This window comes from Cygnus atratus, chromosome 2 (assembly GCF_013377495.2).
Source record: "Cygnus atratus isolate AKBS03 ecotype Queensland, Australia chromosome 2, CAtr_DNAZoo_HiC_assembly, whole genome shotgun sequence".
Classification (NCBI taxonomy): domain Eukaryota; kingdom Metazoa; phylum Chordata; class Aves; order Anseriformes; family Anatidae; genus Cygnus; species Cygnus atratus.
In genome coordinates, this window is record NC_066363.1 from 85,100,133 (window position 1) to 85,126,128 (window position 25,996).

Consider the following 25,996-nt stretch of genomic DNA (forward strand, 5'->3'; position numbering starts at 1 on the left):
GTATGTTTATATATTCCCTGAAAAAAATGTGGCAGTTCAAGAGGACAGTTTATTAGCAGTTAAAATGTATATTAATATGGAAATATGTTTCCACTGAAAGGAGATTTTAAAATCTCATTTAAATCAATTGTATCAGTATATAACTTTTATTTTATTTTTTAGAGCATGCGTGATTTTTTTTTTTAATCTAGAACTGTATATTTTTTTTAATATATTTCTCCTAATGGTATTTCTTGCTGCCTCATTTTCTGTCTGACTAAATCAAATATAACTGAAGTAGAGCAGTTTTGCTAGCCTGCTTGGTCATGATTATAAAATAGCTGAGGAAAATGGCCTGATATTGCTAGCTTGCTTTGGAGTGGTGTGACTTATGTTACTAGTCAGTAAAAATCTATTGTTCAAGTGTCGCATGACTGTTGGTAGACATATTGAGCCATCACAGCCAAATGAATGCCTTGGAAAGAGTTACTTAACTACCTATCATTTACTTTTTGTAAATTAAAAAAAAAAAATGACATAGAGGGAAATTAGAATTACTTGATAGAAGCTGAAAGCCATTGAATGTTTTGATAGGGTAAATTGCATCCAGAGCCTTAGAATGAACTGATCCACATTTACTCCCCAGATTTCCTTCCTGCACAAAATTGCCAGTTGTAGCAAACGGGACAAATCACATGAAGTCTTGGAAATGTGGGTTGGTGCCTGCTGGGAGTAACAAACAAAACGTTTTTTTTTTTTTTTATCTCTAGTGAAAATGGGTGGAGTCCCAGAGACAAGATAGATAATGTAATACCCAGTTCTGCCAGTTATTTGGTCACTATCTGAAAGGGCCCTGTGAACTGAAAGAACTAATCTTAATTTCATTAATGTATGTAGTGTTCCAACAGTAGCATCTGAAACGGCTTTAATTTAGACAGGGATTTGGGAGGAAAAAGGGATAGAGATGCATAATGGTATCTAATTTTCAACTCTCCATACTTACATTATTTTGACAGCCATTTTGTACAGTTTCTTTTGTTATTTCATATATACAATGAAGCAACTCCTCTTGCTGCTGTCTCTTGGGAGAGAGATTCATTACAAAAGACTTACAACAATAAAAAACTTTGTTTAATTGAGCACAGTAAGTACACATACTTATGAGAAAACAATAGTCCCTTTAAACTTCATATTTCAGATAGAAGTTCTGACATTTTCATACTTAAAAGCTTCATTCTATCCTCATCACTTTCTATCTGTAAACTTGTTGTGGTATCTCTGTTTTTTTTTTACATAGGCGTAACAGATGAAAATAATTAGCTGCTGTTATTCAAATTTTTCCTCAAAGAAAAGAAAATAGTTTTAAAAGATGACATGATCATGCAAAGATGGACAAAAATTTACCTGTATATTACCTCCTGTCTTTTCATTTAAAAGCACGAAAACGTATCTACTTTTCAGAAATATTTGCAATATAAACAAGTGATCTAAAATAAATAAGAGAACTCTCTCAAATATGATGCATGGAGGAGAACAAAAAGGACTGTTGTGACAAGACCTGAGGATAGTGCAGATATTAAGCCAGGCCCGTTTCATTTCACAATTATATCTCGGCATAGTGAATTAAAATGCCAAAAAGATAGTGATGGTGAACTGCACTCTTGGCATAATTATACTGTCTAAATATAAGATTTCAAATATAAAACTTTCTACAATATGCGCTTTAGATATAATAACAACTGGGACAATTGATTAGAATGATTTAAAGAAAGGAGAGAAAAAGAAAAAAAAAAAAAAGGATCTTCATGAGGAGTACCTCTCAGGGAAAATTTCCTGTTGCTTTCTTCAGAATAGTACTTCTGTTTCCAAGATTGTTTCATATAATTTTGTGTCAGGGAAAAAATAGTTGAAGAAGATTTTGTGGAAGTTCTTCACACAGCCTCTCGTCTTCTGCATGAGGTCAGTTAAGTTACAAACTTCTTAAAATCTCAGTTTTTGTATGTTCAGTGGAGTTTCTCATGTAAATATTGAAAAGAGTCAGCTCATATTATTTTGCTGTAATGCTCTCCAAACCTGTTCACTTAGTGAAATTGCCATTTTCATTGTCCACAGAATGATTGAACATGCTTTGTACCAGCAATGCAAGGACTTTTCAGTGTCTTCTTTTTTGTTGTGGCTGGTTGGTTGGTTTTAATTTTATTTCTTCCATCAAACTAGGATCTGTTCTGATACCAGGAAGTTATAAGAAAAGTGGTCAAAATATGGTTTTAGTGCCCTACTGATAACATCTAAGTGGCTTGTAATGAAAGGTGTGCAAGGCACTTTGATTTGCCTGAGTGGAAAGGAATGTGAGCAAAAAAAGGAATGTGTGCAAAAGAGGAAATGGGGTCTAAGAGTTAAGTGGGAGAAGGATCATCTGGGAGCTATGTGAGCAGGGACTGAGAGAAATGACAGGGCAATGTAGGTTACTCCAGAGGCTGCAGCAGTCCTGTGATACCAAGCAGAAAGCTCTGTGACTGAGACCATCCTCACTACCACCCCAAAAAAACACTCAGTTTGAGAACCTGAAGTGATGTGTCAGTACTGCTGTGCTGTCGTGAGGTAGATGCTGAGCAAGTGTGTGTGTGCCTTGTTCCTTTCTAATAGGCTCTTCTTATTAACTAACTGTTATTGGTGCGGTGACTTCAGGCAGTGGGAAGGTTCTTTCGTGATCTGTGGGTCTCAGCCTTTCTTTTTTCTCCCAGGAAAGAGTGAGTCTGGTTCTACATAAAAGGATACTGGCTTTTAAAATGTTTCACTTAAAATAAGTAAACGTATTTAGAAATATAACAATTTACATAAAGGAATCGTGAAGTTGGAGAACCAAACACTTCTACTTTGAGAAATAGCACAACCAAAGTTGCCAATTGTGCATTATGTCATCCTTTAACTTTGTTTTGCATTCTTTTTTCATGAAACATGCTTCCTCAGAGATACTCACTACGGTAAAGAAGATCACCGAACATCTTGTCTTGCAAACACTGGAAGGCCAAGACACTTAAAACTTTTCATAATTTGCATTAATTGTCCTCCTTGCTTTCCAAATAGTTAACTGGAAACATGCAGCCTGAGTTACAAAAATGCTAAGTGTTCACAGCTGCAAGAGAAGTGGGAACTTTCTTCTGAACACTGAATCTCGTAATCCAAAAGCTTTATCTTTGAACTGGCTGCCTAATTAGAAGCACCTAATGAGTTTGTGCTATTATGTCTCTTACTCTAGCCCCATTTTGCAGATGGCAACTGTCCTGCCACAAAGTTCTGCCAGTCCATGTTGCCAAGGGTACTGAAGGAACTAATTCTATAAAATTTGTAAGCATTAAGTATCCCCTATGATGGTAATGTAGAATAGTATACTAGGGAATTAGTAAGTCTGCATTTTATCAGATGTTAGCATGGAAATATGTGAGGAATTCCAAAGATAAATAGAAATACGAAGAAAACATAGGATCTGTGGGGGTAGAATCCCAGAATGGCTGAGGCTGGAAGGAGCCTCTGGAGGTTATCTGGTCCAACCCTCCCAGCTCAAGCAGAGACACCTAGAGCTGCTTGCCCAGGACCACATCCAGATGGCTTTTGAATATCTCCAAGGAGGGAGACTCCACAGCCTCTCTGGGCAACCTGTACCAGTGCTTCATCAGCTGCACAGTTAAATAAATAAATCAAAATATTCAGAGGGAAACTCCTGTGTTTTAATTTGTGCCCACTGTCTCTTGTCCTGTCACTGGGCACCACTGAAGAGAGCCTGCCTCTGACCTCTTTGCACTCTCTGCTCGCATATTTATACACGTGGGTAAGATGCCCCCTGAGCCTTCCCTTCTTCAGGCTGAACAGTCCCAGTTCTCTCAGCCTTTCCTCATAGTAGAGGAGCTCCAGTCCCTTAATTATCTTGGTGGCCCTTTGCTGAACAAATATAATGTGAACAGACAAGAGAAAACGGGAATGCCTATGGATTTGAGTTGGACAAGAATGATCGTTTTGACATTTTTTACATTCTAGTCAACATTTTTGAATTGATTACCTGTATATGTAATTGTTAGCTATTTTTACACTGACAAGTATTAAAACTGTTGCATTATTTCTCATTATGATGGAACTTCCACCTCCTTTCTTAGGTATCTGAAGCCATGAGGCTGCAGCCTGGACTGTTAATGCTTGACCCACCAGTAGCAAGAAAAATCTGGCATTTAATAGAGAAAAGATATTTTAGCTTTGTACAGTGCATCTTTCAGAGTCTATAGGGAGCTATACTGCCATCCTTCCCTCTAGCCTTCTTTTCATCTCCTTGTGTGCTAGTAGGATGGACTGTGTAGGGCAGAGTGTGATACATGAGAGGTGTTGATGGCAGCCAATAACGCCTCTTTGTACTTATTTCCAGGGACTACATAGCAGTGCAGAAAACAAATATCTGCTATTACAGAGGGTTTTATAATTCATTTACAAAGACTAGATGTTGTCACTTGATTTCTCGCAATGATGATAACTATGATTCCAAAACTGACAGAAAAGCCTAAGAACTGTAACTTCTGAAATCTTCTGTACTTGAAGCAGACAGCATTTGTTTTTTTATGAATATCTGTAATTCTGTAGCAATTAAGTACAACAGTAATAATTCTTGACTACATACTGTGCCTGCAGTCAGAAATTCAGTTATGCTCTTGAAAGAAATTCTTCTGGATTTGTGTAGGCATTCAAATTAATTTTTCTCTGTTTAATCATTCCATCTGTGCCACACCATAACAGGGATCAATTTCACTACCTGTTTTGATCTGTTTCATCTACTTATGAAATATGAAGAGATGCTACATAGTTATTTAGAGATCTTTGGCAAGTACAGACAAAGATAATGTTCACGTTTTCTGATTGGTTTTCATTCACAGTGCATGCATTGGATCCCAGGATCCTTATTGTGGCTGGGACATGGTGATGAAGAAATGCACAACACTGGAAGAAAGTCTGAGCATGAGTCAGTGGGAACAAAGCATTACTGTGTGCCCAGTAAGTCCAAAAACCTTCTTTTATCTCTTAAAACTTTTGATTCAATGTGAATCTCATGAAAATGAGCTTGCATAAGATTTCTGAAGCTTACAAAAATGTATTTAATACCATTTTCCTCAGGCCTTCCCATCAGACTTGAACAAGATATTTAGTTTCTTTTCAATTTATTATCAAACTATATTAATAAGATCAAATTGTTTAGCGTTCTTTCAAAGGATAGTTATGTTTTGCCCTGCAGTGCCTATATTCCCACTTTGAAAACAAATGTTCACTAAGGTTAGTGATATTGACACATTTTTATTTGAAGGATTTTCCTCCATTTTTTTTTACTTTAAAAATATCTAATTGCTAGTGTGATAGTCTTTGCTACACCAATCCCCACCTAGCTATAGCCTCCTTTAAGGTAATTATAGAGCACAATAAGGTATCCCCTGAGCCTCCTTTTCTTCAGGCTAAACAACCCCAGCTCTCTCAGCTGCTCCTCATAAGGCTTGTTTTCTAGACCCTTCACCAACTTCACTGCCCTTCTTTGAACATGCTCCAGCACTTTGAAGTCATTCTTGTAGTGAGGGACCCAAAACTGAATGCAGTATTTGAAGTGTAGCTGAGAGCCTGAGCAGAGTGCAGGGGTACAATCACTTCCCTAGTCAGGCTGGCCGTGCTATTTCTGATACAAGCCAGGATGCTGTTGGCCTCCTCAGCCACCTGAGCACACTGCTGGCTCATATTCAGCTGGCTATTGACCAATACTCCCTGGTCCCTTTCTGCCAGGCAGCTTTGCAACCACTCTTCCCCCAGCCCGTAGTGTTTCATGGGGTTGTTGTGCCCCAAGTGCAGGACCCAGCACTTAGCCTTGTTGAACGTCATAAATTTGGCCTTGGCCCATCGGTCCAGCCTATCCAGATCCCTCTGCAGAGACCTCCTACCCTCAGTCAGATCAACACTCGTGCCTAACTTGGTGTCATCTGCAAACTTACTGAGGGTGCACTCGATCCACTTGTCCAGATCATTGACTAAGATATTGAAGAGAACTGACCCTAGTACTGAGCCCTGGAGGACACCACTTGTGACAGGCCTCCAGATGGATTTAACTCCATTCACCATGGCTCTTTGTGCCTGGCCATCCAGGCAGTTTTTAACCACGAAGCGTAAACCTGTCCAAGTTTTGAGCAGCCAGTTTCTCCAGGAAAATGATGTGGGAAACAATGTCAAAAATGTTGAAGGCCGAACAGAACAGAATATTGGAAACTTTTTTACCCTCCCTGCTTTGTTTCCAAGTGGTTCTAAAATCTCAACTGTTAGTAAATGTGCACTGATTTTTTTAACACTGATTTTTTTTTTTTTAACATAGAAAATTTGTCAGATGAATGCACGACCAATTTCTTACAAATTCACATCAGTTGTGACCTGTTTGTAGTCTAGTTTGGCACAAAATTAAGTGTGACCAGTTATACTTGAGAAGTTATTTTCTAGGGAATTATTCATATGCCTGAACATTTATTGGCATTTCATGGTAGAGCGGGAAGGGGTCTAAGCTAGATAGCTGGGTATCTGTGCTACTGTGTCTATGAACTTTGAAGATTGTTTGTGACAAATACAGTTATTGTAGTTATCCTATTTTGATTTATAATTCTCAAGTGGGTATTTCTGGCATGAGTACACCAATTGTGAGTGAATACAGATAGCAATTAATGTTATGGGCACACATATCTGCTTTGAGATTCTTCCAGTTGGTCAGATATCACTATTATTCATCTAATACTTTTTATAGTAATGAAAGATCTTGTTAATAGTTTTGACAAAATATTTTCCAATGGTAACACTTGCAATCCATCACTAAAAATAATGGTATCATCAGAGAGCTTTCACAAGCAAACAAACAAAAAAAAAAAGACGGGGGCAAAAAAAAAAAAAGAATATTTGTGGGAAATTAGAAAGAAAGAAGGGATTTAGGCAGTTACAGAAAAAAGAAAGGGTAGCAAAAACAGGCAGGTATAGAGGGAAAGCAGAATGCAGCCATGTCAGGAAAATACAGCCATATTGTCTCTTTGGTCATAACTTTCCACTCAAGGCATGTCAGATTGTGAAAGGTTACTGGGCAGTGGTCTTGAATGGACTCTGGTGAGGGTTAAAAAAAACATGATCAGTACAGTTTGCTTTCCTATAGTCCTATTACAAAATTGTTTTTACGCTTTGTGATTTCGCTTTGTGAATTCACTTGTGAAAAGGAGATATTCATAGGGAGAACAGGGCAACTGTAGGTAACGGCAGAGACTACAGTGGGATGATCTTTGCAGGAATAGGGAAAAAAAATCAGGAAAGAGAAACCTCCCATCCGTATTTGCTTATGAGCTCAAGCTTTCACCCATGTTTTATAAATACTTTCGCTGCCATTTGATATAAATTATAATAACTAACGACAACTGCAGGTTTAGTGTATAATTGTTGGTGTAACAATAAACATGTTTTGGTACAGCATAGGAATAGAAAACAAGAAAGATATTTTCACATCTTTTATATTAATCGTGTTGGGGACATACCATTTCTGGTTTACAGACTATATATTTCTTAGAGTAGCAGTGTAAGAGGAATGAGTTTACTTGTCATTTGAAAAGAAGTACTTATTTCCTATTATCTTATGAAAAATAACAGCTTATACTCTGTGTGAGCACAGGTCAGTGAGTTATTTTCAAGGAAAAAAATGGTGTCAGCGGAATTTTGAAATGATGAGTTATGTAAGTTGTAGCTGGCAGAATGTACACATAGTTGTTCTGTGAAGAAGCTATATCTGTGAATAATAAATCACAAGAAATGTAATGAATAGTGAAATTATGGAACCTTCACCACAGTGGAAAGAATCAGCCAGCACCCAGTGTGGCAGTGGAAACATGTCTTGTGCTGTAATTGAATCTCGTGTCTTCAAATTACTAGTGAAATGTGTACTTCCCTCACCACTGTTAAAATGAAACAATACTAAAAACAACAAAGAGAGACACCGTTTTAGAATATTCATAACAATTCTGCAAATATAGTTCCCATTTCAATATATAAGCAAATGTTACAGAATTATGTTCTCACACATTTGATAAAATATGCATGACTACATACTTATTTTTATCTAAGAGTTGCTTTCAATTCTGTTTAGCCTTCAGTTGGTAGTACTTCTTTTTGACTGAAAGCTAAAATGTGGCAATCAAACCTGGCAATTGTTAGCATTGAAATGATGTAGTTGCCATCATTTCAATTTATGATAACAGATTAATCAAGATTAACACCTTGCTAAATTGAATTAATAGTACAAACATTTATATTTGTTAACGGAGATGAATTATCCATGCCCAGCCCAACTGTGTTTCAAAGTTCTCGTAGCAATGCAGGCTGATGTGATTTGAGCTAACACATTTTATTTAAGTTGAACAGTAAAGATTTCTTACTAATGTGTTATGGCTGCATGATGGAATCATTTCCATCAAGGTGAAAACAGTCTGACCCTCCCAACCAAAGGTGTTGAGAAATGACTTTAGCGAGAGCAAACTGGCTAATCATGTAGGGTTAGGTGCTACTTATGCTTTTTAAAACTTTTTTTTTTTTAATGGTACATGAATATAATGGCTTCTAGGGTTCCCACTCTACTCTGCACTGGTGCATCCTCAACTTGAGTATTGTGTGCAGTTTTGGATGCCACATTATAGAAAAGCCATAAAACTGTAAGAGAATACCTAAAGGAGGGCTACAAAGATGATGAAGAGTCTAGAGGGCAAGACATATGGGGAGAGGCTGACATAACTCCGTTTGTTCAGCCCAGAGCAGAGCAGGCTGAGGGGAGGCCTCATGGCAGCCTGCAGCTCCCTCACAAGGGGAGCAGAGGGGCAGGCGCTGAGCTCTGCTCTCTGGGGACAGCGACAGGACCCGAGGGAACGGCATGGAGCTGGGACAGGGGAGGGTCAGGCTGGGGGTTAGGGAAAGGTGCTGCACCCAGAGGGTGGTCAGGCACTGGGACAGGCTCCCCAGGGCAGTGGTCACGGCACCAAGCCAGCTGGAGTTCAAGAAATGTTTGGACAACACTCTCAGACATAGGGTTTGATTTTTGGGTGGTGCTGTGTGGAGCCAGGAGTTGGACTTGATGGGCCTCTTCCAACTTGGGATAATCTATGATTCTACAGTTTAGAGATGGTCAAATGTAAAACCACATTTCACTATTTTGAAATGGTACTATCGGATGTATGCATAAAAAAAACTGTTGTCAAAGAAAGATTCATCATGAGGATTGGTGGTTGATTCATCCAGTTTTCTTACCCTAGACAATTACCTCTGCTGCCTCTTTCTTTTGATCTAGATTCAGGTTTCCACAGGCATTCTTGCACATACTATTTTACAGTCAGTGTCCAAGTTGCTAATCACAGGCAAATTTTAGGAAATAGGCAATGCTGTCATTAGAGGATAACTGAGAAAGTAAAATACACTTCTTACTGAATAACTGTAGGTGAGTATGGTTGTGAAAGGCAATGGTTAGTTGTAATTATTGTTTTTGCTATAGTAGTGGCATCCAGTGGCCCAGATCAGCTGGAGATGGTGGGAATCCTACAGCTGTAGCAATTGCAAAAAGTGTAACATACTGCCTGGAAGGTATATCTCTCCAGTGGAGGCTTGTGGGTTTTTTTTGTTGGTGGTGGCTGGAGGCTTTACCTTCATGTACTGCAGAATTAAGGAATAGTATGAAGCAGCTATCAGGCTTCAGGTAGGCCTTTCTGCTTTGTTTATTTCTAGACGAGGAATCTGACAGTGGATGGACATTTTGGAACGTGGTCACAGTGGAAACCTTGCAGCCACACAGATGGTGCCAGTGTTGGATCCTGCCTCTGCAGGACACGTGTGTGTGACAGTCCAGCTCCTCAGTGTGGAGGGTGGCTGTGTGAAGGACCAACCATGGAAATTGCCAACTGTTCCAGGTAAACAAAATAAATTCAGGTTCTATTGCTTATGGTTTTATTTTTTTTAACTTAATCAGAATAAAACCTATCATTTGAAATCTCATCCACAATCCACTGATCCTGTTATGTACACGAAACAATCCATAGTGATGGCTGCAGCAAATGAGACATTGGAATTTCTCTCTTAAACATTGTGGGAGAGAATGGCAAATAGTGCTTTTAAATGCAGTGTACCAAATGGCAAATAGTGCTTATAAATGCAGTGTACCAAATTATATTGTCCTGTTAATTTTAACAAAATCTCAGAGAGGAATAAATAAATAAATGTTAGGTAATATCCAAATTATGATATTTTTCTCTGTTCTTTGAGTTCTGTGAGTCATAATTTTTTTATTTTTATTTTTTAAATCAGAACTGTTTACTTTTTTTCACTTTTTTTTGGCTTCATGTCACCATTGTATTAATTCCCCCATCTGCCTTAGAAAAGATGCTTCCATTATATCTTTTGGTAGCATTATGACATCTAGATGTATTGCCAGTCTGTATGCCACTTCTTAGCCAATCTTTTGTCTTCCTCAGGCACATAACCACCCCCAGAAAAAAAAAAAAAAGCAAAAAAAAAAGAAGTAATGAGAGCAGATCATTTCAAAGAAACTCAGAACACTCCATATTCTGAATTGCATTTAGAGTTAATGCTTAAAAGATGGTACATACTTCAGCTGCAAGATGAAACATAAACTGATGCTTATTTTCAGCAATTCTTTCTGCTTCTTGACTGCTTTTTTGTTTTGCACATCATGGTAGTGAATAAAACTGATAATTTTTCTGCACAGGATAACTGCAAGCTCTGTAACGGTAATTTTTAGGGAAATTATTAGATACATAACAATATAGTATTTAACATTAGACCAGGAGAATGGAAGAAAAATGTGCTGTGAGATAGTGAACGACTGAATAAAAGTTACTGGCTGTCAGGCTTAGAAGGGAATTGACAACATGATTTGGACTTTATTCACATACTAACATTGGCAGTATTACACTTTAGATTTATGAGATTTTAATATCTTAGATTTACAAGAAATAGATTTACAAGATTTTAATTAGATATTACAAGATTTTAACATCCTACTTCAGTTAACAGTGCCATATCAAATAATTGATTCCCATAGTTCATGGAGACCCAGATTTTTTTATTATTATTATTATTGTTATCAACTCTTACATCCCTTACCTCTTAATAAGAGATCAAGATTAATGACATTTAAATTGATAATACTTGTGATAAATTACTGAAATAATTTTGTGTCGTGTTTATTACTGGATTTAGTTACTTTTCACTGTTAAAAACTAAAGTGATTTCAAAATCAAATAAAGCCCTATCTTGACTATTGCTTTTATGGTGAAACCTGAAGAACTCATTATTGTTGAGTTTTATTTTTCTCGATTTCTGTTTTTCTTCTACCAATACAAAAACTGTAGGCTTAATCATCAAATAGTTCTGGGAACTGCAAAAGTGTCTCTCTTTTTTTTTTTTTTTGCTTTGGACTGAATATTAAATTCTTTTCAAGATGCTTGATCTCAAGTGCATTTTTTCTAGCATATGTTCTAGTGTATACTAGGGAGGGACAAGATTATGCCTTCCAGAAATTTGCAAATACAGGGTATAGCCTGTGAATTCTGTTAGCTCTTCTGTTATGTTACAAATAAGGTATTTGTGACTTATCAGAGTATACTGTTGAAATTGTGACCTAAGGCATTTTGATTTTTTTTCCTTTAATCACTTTAATCACAAAATAGGTGGTAAAACTTGATGTTCTGATATCTCTGAAAAAAAAAAAAAAAGACCCACAAATAATAATTGGACAAATATGTAATTAAAAGTTATCTTCAGAACTTTGGTACAAAAGTTTGCAAATCAGGTTTACCCAGAATAAAGTGACTGAAAGCAACTAAGTAGCTTCATGTCTTTGGACTTTGTTTACTTCTTGTGTAATGGGGTCCTTGCAGCAGTCGCTGTTTACAATGCAAGGAATATGGAAGGATCAGAGCACTTTTATTTTAGTTCAGTATTCTTTAAGAAACGGAACACAGTGAAGTATTAATGATTTCTACAGAAATATTAATGGGTCAGATTTTGCTGTCAGTCACACCTAATCAGCCATTCGCTATGTATAACAGATGACAGAGCCTGAGCTTTTTATTCTACCAGAAATGGAGGCTGGACACCATGGACTTCTTGGTCACCTTGTAGTACCACTTGTGGAATAGGCTTTCAAGTACGCCAGCGTTCCTGCAGCAATCCAACCCCTCGACATGGAGGACGCGTCTGTGTGGGACAGAATCGTGAGGAGAGGTGAGTTATCTTTTCTCTATTGTCTGTTTTAATTTCTTCTGCTCAGCTGTATTCCACATGATATTTTCTCTTGCCTGTTTTTTCTTTCATTCCATTTTCTTCCACTCTCTCTTTAAATCCAATGCTGCACAATAGCAGTATTCCCATTAGCAAGGTTGTGGGGCTGCAGCAGTTCTTTCATCTTTCACTTCAGCTGCATCCCTTCCAAGCCAGCTGAGCTCCTAGTAGTGCCAGAGAATTGTGCTGAAGTCATGTGCTGCTGTCCCTTGAGACCCTGAAAATTGATTCTACTAGAAAATTGATTGCAGTGTGTTTGAACTGTAAGTCGCCCGGGCTCAAAACCTGGAATTTAGAGCAAAATATAGTAAGGTCACAGTACTATGTTACTGATGCCGTGAATTCACTTCTTCTGCCTTAAATGAATTAAGCATCTATATAACATCGAGAGAAGTTTCAAGGGCTTTGTTTTATATTCAATAGATATAATACACCTGGACTCAAATATCTTTTAGCAAGGTTTCAGTATTTTTGTTGTTGTTGTTTTTGTTGTGTTTTTTTTTTTTTTTTTTAATTATTTGTATCTATATTAGCCCCTGAGCAGATCAAGGCAGCTTAAATATTGATTTCACCATCTAATGATTTTGCACCAGACTGTCATTAGCTCAGAATCTAAAATTCAGACCTCTGATTTTATCATACATGTACCCAAAAGTTTTTAATTTGTTATTTATGTGCTAGGAACTTTAATAGAAATTAAACATTTATTTAGATCAAACTAGAATATATTCAGATTCACTACAACTCTTAGATGGGTTTATTATCTTGTTTCCTGAGGCATGCCAAAAAGTTAATAGCAGAAGACTGGTGCTGGTGTAAGAATTTGGGTTACTGTAGACATCCATTACAAGAGATGGGTGTGGATACATTTCCTGTCAATATATACTTGCAGTTTACTTCAGTGCTTCTGTAAAATACCTCCACATAACCAAAGGAGAAGGGTTGCTTTTGTCCTACTGTGCTGTGAGATCAAAGTAAGATTCAGTAACCTGTATGGTGAGTTTCAATGGGGGATTTAATTAAACAACAGCTCTGGCATTTCCTCAGAAAGAGATTCCAGTGAAGGTAATTTGCATCACACGTTTATGTATTGACATAAAATAAAGAACCTGGCTTCTCTAACTCTAAATGTAATGGATTGGTATTGTAGAACATGTGAACACTTGCTGTTTCAGAGCCATTAATATTTACCATTTCATCACAGAGGAAGAGCATTTTGATATTTTGGAAATCGCTTTCTGAAAATAGTTTGCCCAACCAAAAAGCTGTTCACCAAATGTAGAATTATGTCTGCTGTCACATAGCTCTGTCCTAGCATGAATAACAGTTATTTTCTTGAACTGAGAGGTCAGTCCAGGGCAGGATACAATAAGACTGGATATAGAAGAAAAGAGTTTAGTTTGAATAGACTTTTTGGTGATGGACTATGAATGTTAGCAGTCATTGTTCATATTAATTTTAGCATAGAATAGCCCAATAAGGAGTTTCAGAGAAACACAGAAAGCTGTGAGAAATACTTATCTGATTGTAAAAGAAAATGTCCAGTATTAAGACAATGGATGCACTGAAAAAGCAGTTACAAAATGGAAAGTGATACTTACAATGAGTTGAAATAATTACTTAGAAGGATTGAATTTTGGTACGCAGTTGTTCTGAGCAAACAGAAAGCTTAAGTTGCTCTGCTTTTGTAGCCTGCAAGTTACTTGTACTTTCCCTCTTTCATCCATTTCAGCAGCAGTCTGGGATTATGTGCCAGTAAGTTTACTGCAGGACGCCTTTTTTCTCTCCCAGTTCCTCTGTAGCTGTTTCCTTTCTACATGAAACACCCTCCACTCCCACCAGTCCTGCATTGCCTTATCAACGTGCCTCTCACTCATTAGCTTGCTCACAGCTAACTTTCATACCTCTACCCTGATTTTTTTTAGGCTGTCCACGATACTTTAGCGTGCTAATGCTTTTAGAAGGGTAATACGTATTTTATTTCAAGAAAGTGTGGTATGTTAGGACATTTTGTTCCACCATTTGTGAAGCAGCTTTTCTAGAGGAACAAGGTATCCTAACAGTTATTTCCCAGGATTTTGTCAGTGGCAGGCAAAGCACTTGGATCTTTTCAGAGCTGTAAAAAGTGGAGTCCTAGGAAACTTGCCAGGCAAGGCCCATCCACCACCCACAGCAAGGGAGCAGAGCAAGCCTGGAGATTGTGGCCGGGTTCAACCAAGCGTCTGGGTCATAGGTGATACTATGTTGATGAGGCAGTCTGAGATCCCACTGGGAATCCAAACTACAGTCCTGAAGATCCCTGGCTGACCTTAAATAGAGCTCCTGGGCCCATGGGTGAGGTTGGTTGCTGCCATTAAAGCTTTTTGAGTGCCCTCAGGGCTCTAACAGCTTGTGGGGAGTTTTGAGCTGAGGGCAATGGAGTACCAGTATTTGTGGTAGTGCTAATTCACTGCTTCCCTTCAGTGCCAGTGGAGTTACGTCTGTGTCAGGTGGACACCGTGCACTTGAGAACTGGGCCCAGTACATTTAGGCAGACTGAGCAAGTAGTCCACATGCAGTACTTTATAAGAAATGTTTTTGCTTCCAGAGTGCCAATAAGCAGCATCTCAGATTTTCTCGTGGAAATTAATGAATGTTTATAAATAGCCCAACATTTTACTTTCTTAGTGGCCCAGCCCATGAGTAAGGTGAATATTTTTGTAGTTTTACTAAAAATTAGTATTAGGTGATTTACATGCTGTGTGCTTTTGTCTTTACAAAAGTACACATTCATGTCACCTTCACACGTTTAGGAGATTAATTAAGGGATTCAGTTTCCACAATAAACATTGTGCCAAGTTTTGGAACAGCTTTTCAACAAACACTGTTTCCAGTAGAAATCCAATGCATAATTACACAAAAATAAACACAAAAAGACAGCTTATTGTTGAGGTTAATTCTCCTACAGATGTGAATGAATATTCAGTTTGAGAATATTTTTCATGCGTTAAGGGGTAAATGTTTGGCTAGGTTATGTTTGTTTTACCTCATGAAATCTGTGATCCTGCAATGTCTAATCTATCAAGAAGATCTGTGCTTGCTGGTCATTCCCTTGAAGTCAGTGGAAATATTTACCAGTTTAAAGTTTTGCAGATTGGTTAGGCTGTTGCATGCTCTAGTGCTAAAGGATGGGGGGGTGGAAAACATTTGAGAGATAGCAGCAAAGACTTGTATTACAAAGTCAATTTGCCTTGTAGAAATAGGTCAAAAATGCAGCTGATGTGTGCTTAGACAGAATATGAAGAGGGAGTAAAAATAGGATTTTAACAGAATTTGCTAATCAGATAAAATAATATTGTAATTAAGGCTCGAGATGGAAAACATCCTGACGAATTCACTAGGGGCTTAAAAAAATCTTTTTTTTTTTTTTGTTTGTTTGTTTGTTTTCTCCCACCGTGTGTGGAATATTCACTGAAGCTGCTGGGAAAACTCTATAGGTTTTAGTTTATAGAGTCTGTAGTGTCCTGTCTTGACTTTGTCACTGAATGAAAATGCTTTCCTCTCCTTCCTGAGGAAGATGTAGTAGTACAGGCTTGTTAAGTCCACTGGTCTCCCTCTTATTGGTGCAGAACTGAGGGACACTAGAATGAGAATCCGTCGCTTCTAGTGAGTGTATTCCTCTTCTATTACAAAGGAAAAAAGAAAGAAGAAAAAGCAGAGCAAATCAGAATTAGAAAAATGAATTGGCTGCATTTAAGGAGTAAACGTTTGAAAACCCTGGAAATTTTTAGGTGTACAGTGTAGGAAGCAGTAGATATTGTCACATTTATTTTGTACACAATCCTCAGCAGATTCAGAACTCTTGGACTTGTTTCCATGAGAAGGAGGAAGCACTGAGAGCCAAACGTCCCATCTGTGTAGCCCTGCTTTTTTCTGAGCAGAACAGACAAGCTCGGTCTCCTTCAGCAGAGAAGATCAAACACCAAGAAGCCTTGGACTTGCCCCTACTCCCACGACTACCCTTCCTGATGGGAAGTGTGTGCTCCCATGCTCCTTGCTTTGTCTGTTCCCTCCTCTTCCAAAGAAATCCCTGAGAGCACATGCCCCAGCCACCTTCCAGAGTCTCCTGGGTGGGGATTTCTGTTGATGCAGCAATCTCTTTCCAGAAAGGCATGTGTGTGCGTCATATGTCTGCCTTCAATTGAAGGAATCCAGCATTCCCATCAACCTCAGCACAGTCTGTGCTTCCCAGTAAGTTAGCAGCTGGTAACCACGAATACCCAGCACCTAACAGTATTGCATGCGAATGGGTGGACAGTGATTAAGGGTAGTTTGTTTTTCTTAAATGCATACTAACATAATATTGTTCAAAATTAAGAATTATGTGTTTAAACAGAATCTCTGTGCAGAGTGAAAAAGACACATTTGTAACTGTCATGCAGTTAATGTGTTGTACTCAGTGCTGCATGACAACACTAATTTGACTAAAGTCAAATAATTTGTCTTTTTATAACACTGAAATAAATTGCTGAAATAAATTCCAGTTGTATTCTAATTGCCTGGAGAAAAAATTACAAATTACTCTAGGAACTAGTGGTTCTGGACATATCTGGATAGAGGATGCTTTCCTTTTCCCCAGTATGACAATTCCTTTATTAGGGCATTTGAACTTGGGCTCACTGTAAGGGAAAATGGGAAAGGTCACTGTACAAAACCCACATTTCTCTAGGCTGTTCTTCTATCTGACCTCATCACAGCTAGAGATGGGATTAGAGGAGAGGGCAGTGGTTTCACAGATCCAAGTTTCTTACATTGCGTGTTTTGTTGAATTACTGTAAATGTTAGCCCTGTGGGTCCTGAGAACAAAATTAAGAGGGGAAGAAAGGGCAAAAGGGAAAAAGGGTTACTGAGTGACTTGAAATGCAGCCAAGAATCAATATAATGAAACTTGGCTCAAAGCCCCTTGCTGTAGCACAGCGCTCAAAGATCAATTGCAGGGATGTATCTAATTTTGAAAACATACCTGATGTTTTTAGAGGTTGTCTGGCTGAAATGAAAATCAGGTTCCACTTGTACACTGTGATTTTTATTCCTTTCCTGAAAAAAATAAAAATTAGCAATCAGTTTTGTCTTTTTTTTTGTCTTTTTTTTTTCTCCCTGACTGGAAGGTAGTAGTTGCATGGGAATTTTAGTGTTTAGTGTTTTCTTTTTTCTTTTTTTCTTTTTTTTTCTTTTTTTTCAGTTGCATCTTGTAGTTTCAACTGTAACTTTAAATAGTGCTGGTTAGCAGAATTGCCAGTCTTTGAAGTGCTTAGTGTGTCAATTGTTAGGCTCCACTCTGTCTTCCACTTAAGAGAGAGAGCAGGTGATAGAGCACAATGGCATTAAGAGGCACTGTGTAGAGTCAGGAATCTCATCTGAATGAGATTCGTCACACCTGACTTCAAGTGTCCATGACCTGAGTGTTCATGCATGAGTGAGATGGCTGAACTTCCACTATAGTTTATAGAACTCTAGGCAATACAGGCAGTGGAGAACAGACTAATTTGTTTAATTCTACTACATATTCCTAAATTGTGCCAAATTAATGATTCTAGCTCTGTAGGTTGTATCAACAAAATTTGAATTGGCTGTATGGAATCTTAGATGTCGATCTCTCACACAACCCTTCTAATTATTATAGAGAAATCAGTACATTGAGGACTGTATTTGTATGACCTGTATTAGACATTTACTTTATGGTGACATAAGTCATGTTTTTTAAAAGATTGTTTCTTTCCATGAGCTGTTGCTCAAGTTTAGATGAGTACTTCATTTCTAGAGAGCTACACTGTATGTGTCTATATTTTAAGGTGAGATGAATCCCACCCTTAGTTTCACTTTTTGCGTGGCTGAATATCAGTAATTGTCAATTTCATGGCAGACTTGCTTAATCCCATGTGTGTATCCCAAATTAATTTAGCACATCTCCATTCAAAACTAATTAAAATATGCAAAATATGTACTCATTTAAATAAATAAATGGTGATGTTGCATGTAAGTTTCATTGGGTAAACATTCTCAACAAATGATCACAGAGACCAGCTATCACAAATATTCCCATAAATGAATGCATGTGACAGAGAATATGCATGCAGCTGTTTGAGTTTTTTGAGAAGAATATCCATTCCCAGAACATTCCTCTGCATCTTTAGGGGTAGCATAATGTGAACTGTGAATTGCAAATAATGAACATTCAGGAGAAAAAAAAAAAAGTTTATGCACAAACTATGCTTGAAAAGACATTTAACCAAATCACACACAGAAGAATTCTGAGATAGAAGATTCATAAATATTGTTTTTTTTTTCCCCTCAGTTTACTGGAGAACACTAGACAAGCTCAATACAAGCTGTTAATAGTTTACTTAACAATACAGAAACACAAAACTAAATGTTGCTACCCCATTTACCCCACAGCCAACCTTTTAAATTGCAGTGGAGTTGCTCAGTCCTACAGACAAATTTTAGATCACAGGCTCCAGTGTATGTAATAAACCTACTGATATATATATATATCACACACAAACAATATTTTTTCCTTACAGACTTCTGAACATGCAAATTATTTGGTAATGAAGAAGTAAAGCTTGAAGATCTTGAGGGTTTCTGGAAAAAAAAAAAGAGTTGTTATTCTTTTTGAAAATAACAACAGTTTATACTGTCATTGTTTCTCTTTGTGTAGAAAATGAATTACTGTTCAGTTTTCATGGCAGGAGAGTACAAAGTGATGAAAGCTTGCCAGAAACGCAAGAAGACAGTGGATTTTGGATGGCTGGTGTAAAAAATGAGGAAGTATTGTAATAAATGGAAATGTTTGTTCAGAACAGTCAGAAATAGTAGGAATAAGAGCCATACAGTGGCAACCACAAAAGATTAGAACACTTTTGGGATCATCTGCTTTCTGAATGCTTGTTGTGGCTTTGCTTCATCCCAAATAAGACCTTGGCCCCTTTTTGAGTCCCAGTTGTGCTTACTGATATCCCAAACCCTTTGAATCCACACAGAGGGGCTTTACCAAGCAGTGTATGCTACAGCCAATGTCAGTAGATGGCACACTCTAAAAATCGGGAATCTTAGGTTTTTACAAAAAAATTTTAAAAAAATCACTAAAAGTTGGGACCTTCCTAAATGTCTGAATGTCTTGTAACAGTAACGATAACTCTGTAATTAGATATTCCTATTTCCCTCGAGAACTTGGAAGCCCCCTGAATCAGTTCGCAGCCCACTGGGAAATCTTTCAAGGATTGTAATAACTAAAAACACCCCTTAAAAGATAAAGCAATAACACTATCAGAATAGTATAGTTCTCTATGCCTAGAGTCAATGTTTCAGTTTTTAATGTACCCATAAAAGTGGAGTCACTGTAGAAAGCCAAATGCAAGTTTAGCTTTCTGAAGAGGAGAGAGATGGATCCTAATCAGTGCTTGGCTGGAGACTGATAGAAGAGTGCCTGCCTAAATGGTTGTCTTTTGTTTGTTTGACTCATTTCTGCCCCAGACATATAGCCACAACTGTTATTATGAAAGTAGTTGTTAGGCTTGCTTTCGTGCTCACAGTGCAATAGTATGGTTGTATCACGTAGTTAATATTAAGGCATTGAATAACGCAAACAAATGCTTTAAATGCTTCAATAAATTCTTAAACTCTGTGCAGTGTGATAACTGTTAGTTCAATCTTTTGTGAATAAGAGAAGGGCACTTTGTATAAAATATTTCCTTGTACAAACACCTATCTGAATAATCAAAGAACTTGGAGGAGTTGTCTTGATACTAAACAGATTATTTGCCTCCTTGTCTGCTTCTTCTCACAGGTACTGCAATGAGCATCTGTTGTGCCCCCCTCATGTGTTTTGGACAGGCTGGGGTCCATGGGAACGCTGCACTGCTCAATGTGGAGGAGGGATTCAGGCTCGGCGTAGGATATGTGAAAATGGTCCTGACTGTCCTGGCTGCAGCGTGGTAAGTAATTCTCAGCTTGCCCTTCAGCAAATAGGTGTGTGCCCATGTGATGTACCCCTAATATGAGTCAGTAGAGTGTGTTTGTCTGCATTGCTGGTGTGTGCTGAAATTCACAGTTTATTAGAGAAATATATATCAATCAGTTTTTATATAATGTCGTCTAGATTATAGGTTTCCTGAGGCAAGGTTAGTGCAGATGGGGGATGTGTCTTTGGCAGGTTTATGGTCTTTTTTATTTTGTTCACCAGAGTACAGGGGAACTCTTGCTATGAGCCCAGGTCTCCGGTGTCTCTGGTCCTGTACAGCAAGGAAAGGATAACTTTAAAATCTAAATAAATAGTGTGGCAAAAAGTGAATACAGATTACACAGTGATCTTAGCATCTCAGCAGCCTAACAGCTGCCAATTTTTGAAGCTACTGTGGGACAATTTTGAATGAATTAACTAAATTGCAAATACCTCATTTACAAAGAGAAGCATGTGGAAAAGCATGTAGGGGCTTTTTCTTACATATGAACAAGCAGAGCATTATGTTTCATGGGATGGGCACATCAAAATGGAACATTGCTTTCTTGAAGCAGTATATACATAGCAGTGTATGAGTGTTTGAGAGAAACATAGCAGAGACGCTGAGAGTAGGGTGACACGTTCACTGCAGTACACTAGGAAAATAACCTCGGTGTGAATAGCGCTGAATGGTTAACACCATCAAAGCCAAAGGAAAGGATTTTGTTGCAGGACAACTAGAAGCTGAAGGAAAGACTTAGCAAGTGTAGGTGAATATCAGAAGATGAACCTAGGGGTGCCGTTTCATGTTACAGCTAATTTGAATTCTAGTGATGGATTGTCATGGAAGGGGATATTATGTAGAAAGCAAAATTTGAAGTGGCTGAAACCTAAAAAGATAGATTCTGTTGCTGAATTACAGAAGGTATTGTTAATCTCCCCAGTGACCAAAATGAGCACAGCTCAAAGGAAAATTGTGGGTTCTGTTTTAGCCATGTAGAGTTTAATTACCAGGCCTAATCTTGCACACTGAGAAAAATGCACTGAGCTTTGTTCCAGAATACTAGACACAGAATAATCTTTATTTATTTTTTTTTTACATATTAAACCAATCTTTACATGCCTTCATTTCAGAGTAAACTTAATTAATTCTGAGGTTTGTCATCATCTCTAGACTATTTGTTAGTCTGGTAGTAATTCAGTACAAAAGGAAGGATCATTTGTTACCTTTCTTAATTTTAAGCTTTTGTGTATTTTCCCAGGATTTGTTCTCTTAATATTTATCCTGGTGGTAAAGTGCATTTTCATTATATTGAAAACATCCAACATTTTTTTTCTTGTCTTTCAGCTGAACTTTAAGAATTAACCTAATAACTTTTTCAAAGTTTTCCAAAATATTTGTCTCCCCCAACGGTACACAAAAAAGCAGACATATGGCCTAGATCGATTGTCAAGTCTTCATGACTAGCATAGTAAAGAGCATAGTGTGAAAGTTTTCTGTCCCAGTCATCCCTGTTTATCCCATCTCTAGTATTCATGACTTCATGGGATGCGATAAACAGGTATTCTAGTATAACTGGTATTCATTACTCACTTGGAAAGCTAAATAATCTCAGGAAAAGATGCAATGAAAGTGGTAGTATTCTACCCTACCTACTGGATATCAGATCTGGAGTAAAAGATGTTATAAGCCATACTCTTTCACCAAGCGAATTAAAGGCATATCTGAAATAGGCTCAGGGAATTAAAATACCAAGTTCTCTATTATTTTTTTTTGCAATCATGAGAAGATAGCTTTAATATAAAAGAAGGCTCTCTGAGTTTCTTATTTACCTTCAGTAAAGATGAATTCAGGGAAACATTCATAATGCTAGAATAGCCTGAGTTGCCACAGGTCTTCTGCAGCTGTATGGTTTGGATTCTGCTGTCTGTGTAGTCAGGACTTGTATTCTTAAAAACCAGGAAAGAAGCATGCAGACAGAGCATACCATTTAAGAAGAAAATAAAAATATTAGACTTCATTTCATTTTGAAACAAAAATAATTTTTTAATGCATCAGAAGTGAAGGGACTCCTAAATGCTGTCTTGGGACCGTTTAAACTATGGTGGTTCTTTATCTTTAGAAAAATTTTTCAATGGGGGGTTGGGAGAGAAAAACAACCACAACTGTTTTCTTAAGAAAGGGTCTTCATCTTGTTTGCCAGCAGTATCAGGGGACCAGATTTTATGTCGTGGGAGTACCTACCTCTTCTGTTTACCAATCTGAGACCAGGCTGTGGGTCTGTAGTACAGCCAACCTTAATCTCTTTAGCTGTTCTCATTTTGCTGCTTTTACCATATCCATAGCAGTTTTCAGTGTCCACCTGATGATTTCTACTATGTAATTTTTAGTCAGTATTTTTCCTCCTTTTTAGCTCTGTTGTATTGCTGTTAGTCCATAACAGCACAGCAGGTGACTGATTGTGTTTTGCTTTATTCTCATCAGCTGGTTCCTTGGCTGTATCTCATATTCAACCAAGGCAGAATTCAACCAAGACAACTGGATATTTTAACAGTACTTAGTAGAGAGTTCCATGCAGCTATTGCAAACTTAGCATCTTATAAAATAATAACAAACCTTTTGATGCATACAAATATTCCAAAGATAGAACAACATGATGGCATTTTAAAGATGCATCTCTCACTGAAGTTTACTCGATACATGAAAATAGATGACCAGAGACTAAAGACCAAAACCATTTAAGCATTTATGCTGAATATAGAAAACCATAAACTTTTATGATATATGAGAGCTAGACCACAGAGACTCCTAAAGGTCAAAAACATGAAGTTTGAAATCAAAATCTGGAGCCATAAGGACCTGTCAAGATCTTTATGCTAATCAAAGTTAGTACAGAATGCTGGAAATTGTCTAATGAGAGAGAGAATTGTCACAGCCAAATTTAAGAGCAGCCAAAATCAGGTAATTGAAAGCTTAAGTGGATGAGAAAACAGGTATTACTCTAATGTATTCAGGTGATACATGTGCTAGAGATACACTGTGAAATTCTGTGGACTGAGTTAATATGACTCAGAGGACAAATCTTTTCAGATTTTACAGCATACTTGGGTAAATTGTAGGTTTGCTTCAGAAAGCTCTTCTTTTCCCCTGAGAAGCATAATCTCAGTTGAATTTGCCTCAGGTCAGTAATAAAAAATAAATTATTTTAAGAATTATTCCTAGAATAGGAATTCTAGTCCAAGGCTCCAGTTGGGTGACATACATTGTGTATTTGTGTTCTCATTTCAGTCATGCTAACATATGCATTAATTTTATTATTGTAATGGAAATCTGGTAAAGAGTATATACTTTACATATACCAAAACAAAGCATGTTAGATTTTTCTGTGAAATAGAACAAAGGCAATTTTTTTTGTTGTTGTTCCTTAGAAATAGTTGCTAGTGTTGCATTCATATTTTTTCATTATTATTTTAATGTTCCAGAATTGTGCTGAAAAGCAGGGAATTCTGTATTCTAAAGTTTCTGTTATGACACAAGATAAAAAAAAAATGTCTTGGAAAAACAAACGTCAGAAATGTTTTCTTTCATTAAGTTTTTAAAAGGAATTTGAAGATTTAAGGTTTGCAGAAATATTTTGTCCATCAGAAAGGACACAGTCTGCCTTTAAAATATTTGCCATATCCCAAAATAAATTCCAAACGCCCATTTGAGCAACAAGAGAACAGAAAAGATTGTTACTATGTTATTTATTTATTTATTTATTTATCTAAGTTTCTGCCTGGTCTCTGAGTTAAGGGAAAATACTCCATCATCTATTGCAAAACCAGAAAATGTATTCTCACAAATGTGAGGTACAAAAAATTACACTTTTTCTATGACATTTGACAATTTCATGCTCATTTCCTTTTCAAATCTTTTTTTTTCTCTATATAATGTAAACGCCATTGAGTATTAGTTGTTTCTTGTATGTTTTAAATGTTTAGCAAACTAGAGCCTGCCTTCTTCTGATGATGTATGTACAGCTGCAATTATAACCAATATCAAGTAATTAAAAAGGTTTAAAAAAATCACAAGAAATAGTTTCAGAAAATGCTGGCATATTGAAAAGTGGTACATGTGGCTCTCAACTCCGTCAATTCACTACAATCTATGGCAATTGACAATGACTGCAGTTTTCTTTTGAGGTTCCTATAACAAGGTCCTATAACAGTCTCTTTCAGGAACTTCCAAGTCACGTGCAATATTTTCTTTTATGGATCAATTACTGTTGTTTTGAAATCTTTTTCAAACCTAGTTGGACGTGTCGCCCTAAATATGTATTCTCAAATTCAGGAGCTTTGCCCTTGATGGGTATGTATGATACAGATGATGTGAGTTGGATTCAGAATCCTAGATCTTATTTAAAATACCATAGGAAACAAATCTTACGGTAACTGTGCATAAGCTTTCCCAAGGCTTTTGTTGTAGGGAATGGCTTTGTTCCACAAAGTCAGGTGAAGGCCGAGTGCCTCTGTCCATACAAGGAGTCTTACTGATCAGAGATTGGAGACCTGATTTGATACATCCAGAACTTTCCATGCTGTTTCCTAAAATGCCAAGTTCACCAGTGTCCTGTTACAGCTGTTGCTATTTGTTACAGTTTTCAGCAGCTCCCATGCTGTAGATCACAGAATCATAGAACGGCTTGGGTTGGAAGGGACCTTGAAGATCATCTAGTTCGAACCCCCCTGCCATAGGCAGGGATGCCACCCGCTAAATCAGGTTGCCCAGGGTCTCATCCAACCTGGCCTTGAACACTCCTGGGGATGGGACATCCACAGCTTCTCTGGGCAACCTATTCCAGTGCCTCACCACCCTCTGAATGAAGAACATCCTTCTAACCTCTAATCTAAATCTCCCGTCTTTTAGTTTAAAACCATTCCCCATTGTCTTGTCATTGTCTGCCTGAGCAAGGAGTTGCTCTCCATCTTTTTTATAAGCCCTCTTTAAGTACCAGAAAGTTGCTATAAGGTCATCCCAGGGTCACCCCACTCTTCTTTAGGCTGAACAGCCCCAGCTTCTCTCAGCCTTTCTTCAAAGGAGAGATGCTCCAATGCTCTGATCATCTTCGTGGCCCTCCTCTAGACCTGTTCTAACAGATTCACATCCTTCTTGAGTTTCTTGTGTGTTCGATTGGAGAGCCATCCTACCAGCAATATGAAATTGCACCAAGTTGCATGAAAAATACTGGTTCATTAGAGGACAAAAACTTAAATTAGTTCCCACCTTCAGAGACAGAGTTACTGCTGAGTCCCTTATTTGCTCCAGGTTGCATCAGATGCTGGTCAGTGAGTATGCATGTTAGCACACATGCAGTTTGTGACTAGCCACTGCATGTCTTTTAATTGTAGTGGTAGGACTGCTAAGTCCTACTGGCAGGAGATATGGGAAGGGGAAATGAAAGAAGGAAAATTTTTGAAGTCTTGAAATATAAACTTACAGGAAATCAAGCTTCATTAGTCGCTTATGGAACTACTTATTACATACGTGTGGTGTAGTTTTCTTTGATACATAAATAGTATTTCCATGAAATCAGAATTGACAGCAGAGAGAACTGTAAACACAAATAAATAAATAAATAAATAGTGATTTTAACAGAGAGACTAAAAAAGAACAACATA

The 25,996-nt window shown here is 37.5% G+C and overlaps 1 protein-coding gene across 6 annotated transcripts in view; it reads left to right on the top strand.

Moving 5' to 3' along the window:
- SEMA5A (semaphorin 5A) overlaps window positions 1-25,996 on the top strand; it is a 337,359-nt gene that overhangs the window by 245,676 nt on the left and 65,687 nt on the right. For all 6 annotated transcript variants that reach the window (XM_035552812.2, XM_035552815.2, XM_035552811.2 and 3 more), the window contains 4 exons: window positions 4,896-5,013; window positions 9,781-9,962; window positions 12,154-12,297; window positions 20,183-20,330. In XM_035552812.2, the coding sequence (XP_035408705.1) occupies window positions 4,896-5,013; window positions 9,781-9,962; window positions 12,154-12,297; window positions 20,183-20,330 (592 nt within the window). The remainder of the gene's footprint in view (window positions 1-4,895; window positions 5,014-9,780; window positions 9,963-12,153; window positions 12,298-20,182; window positions 20,331-25,996) is intronic.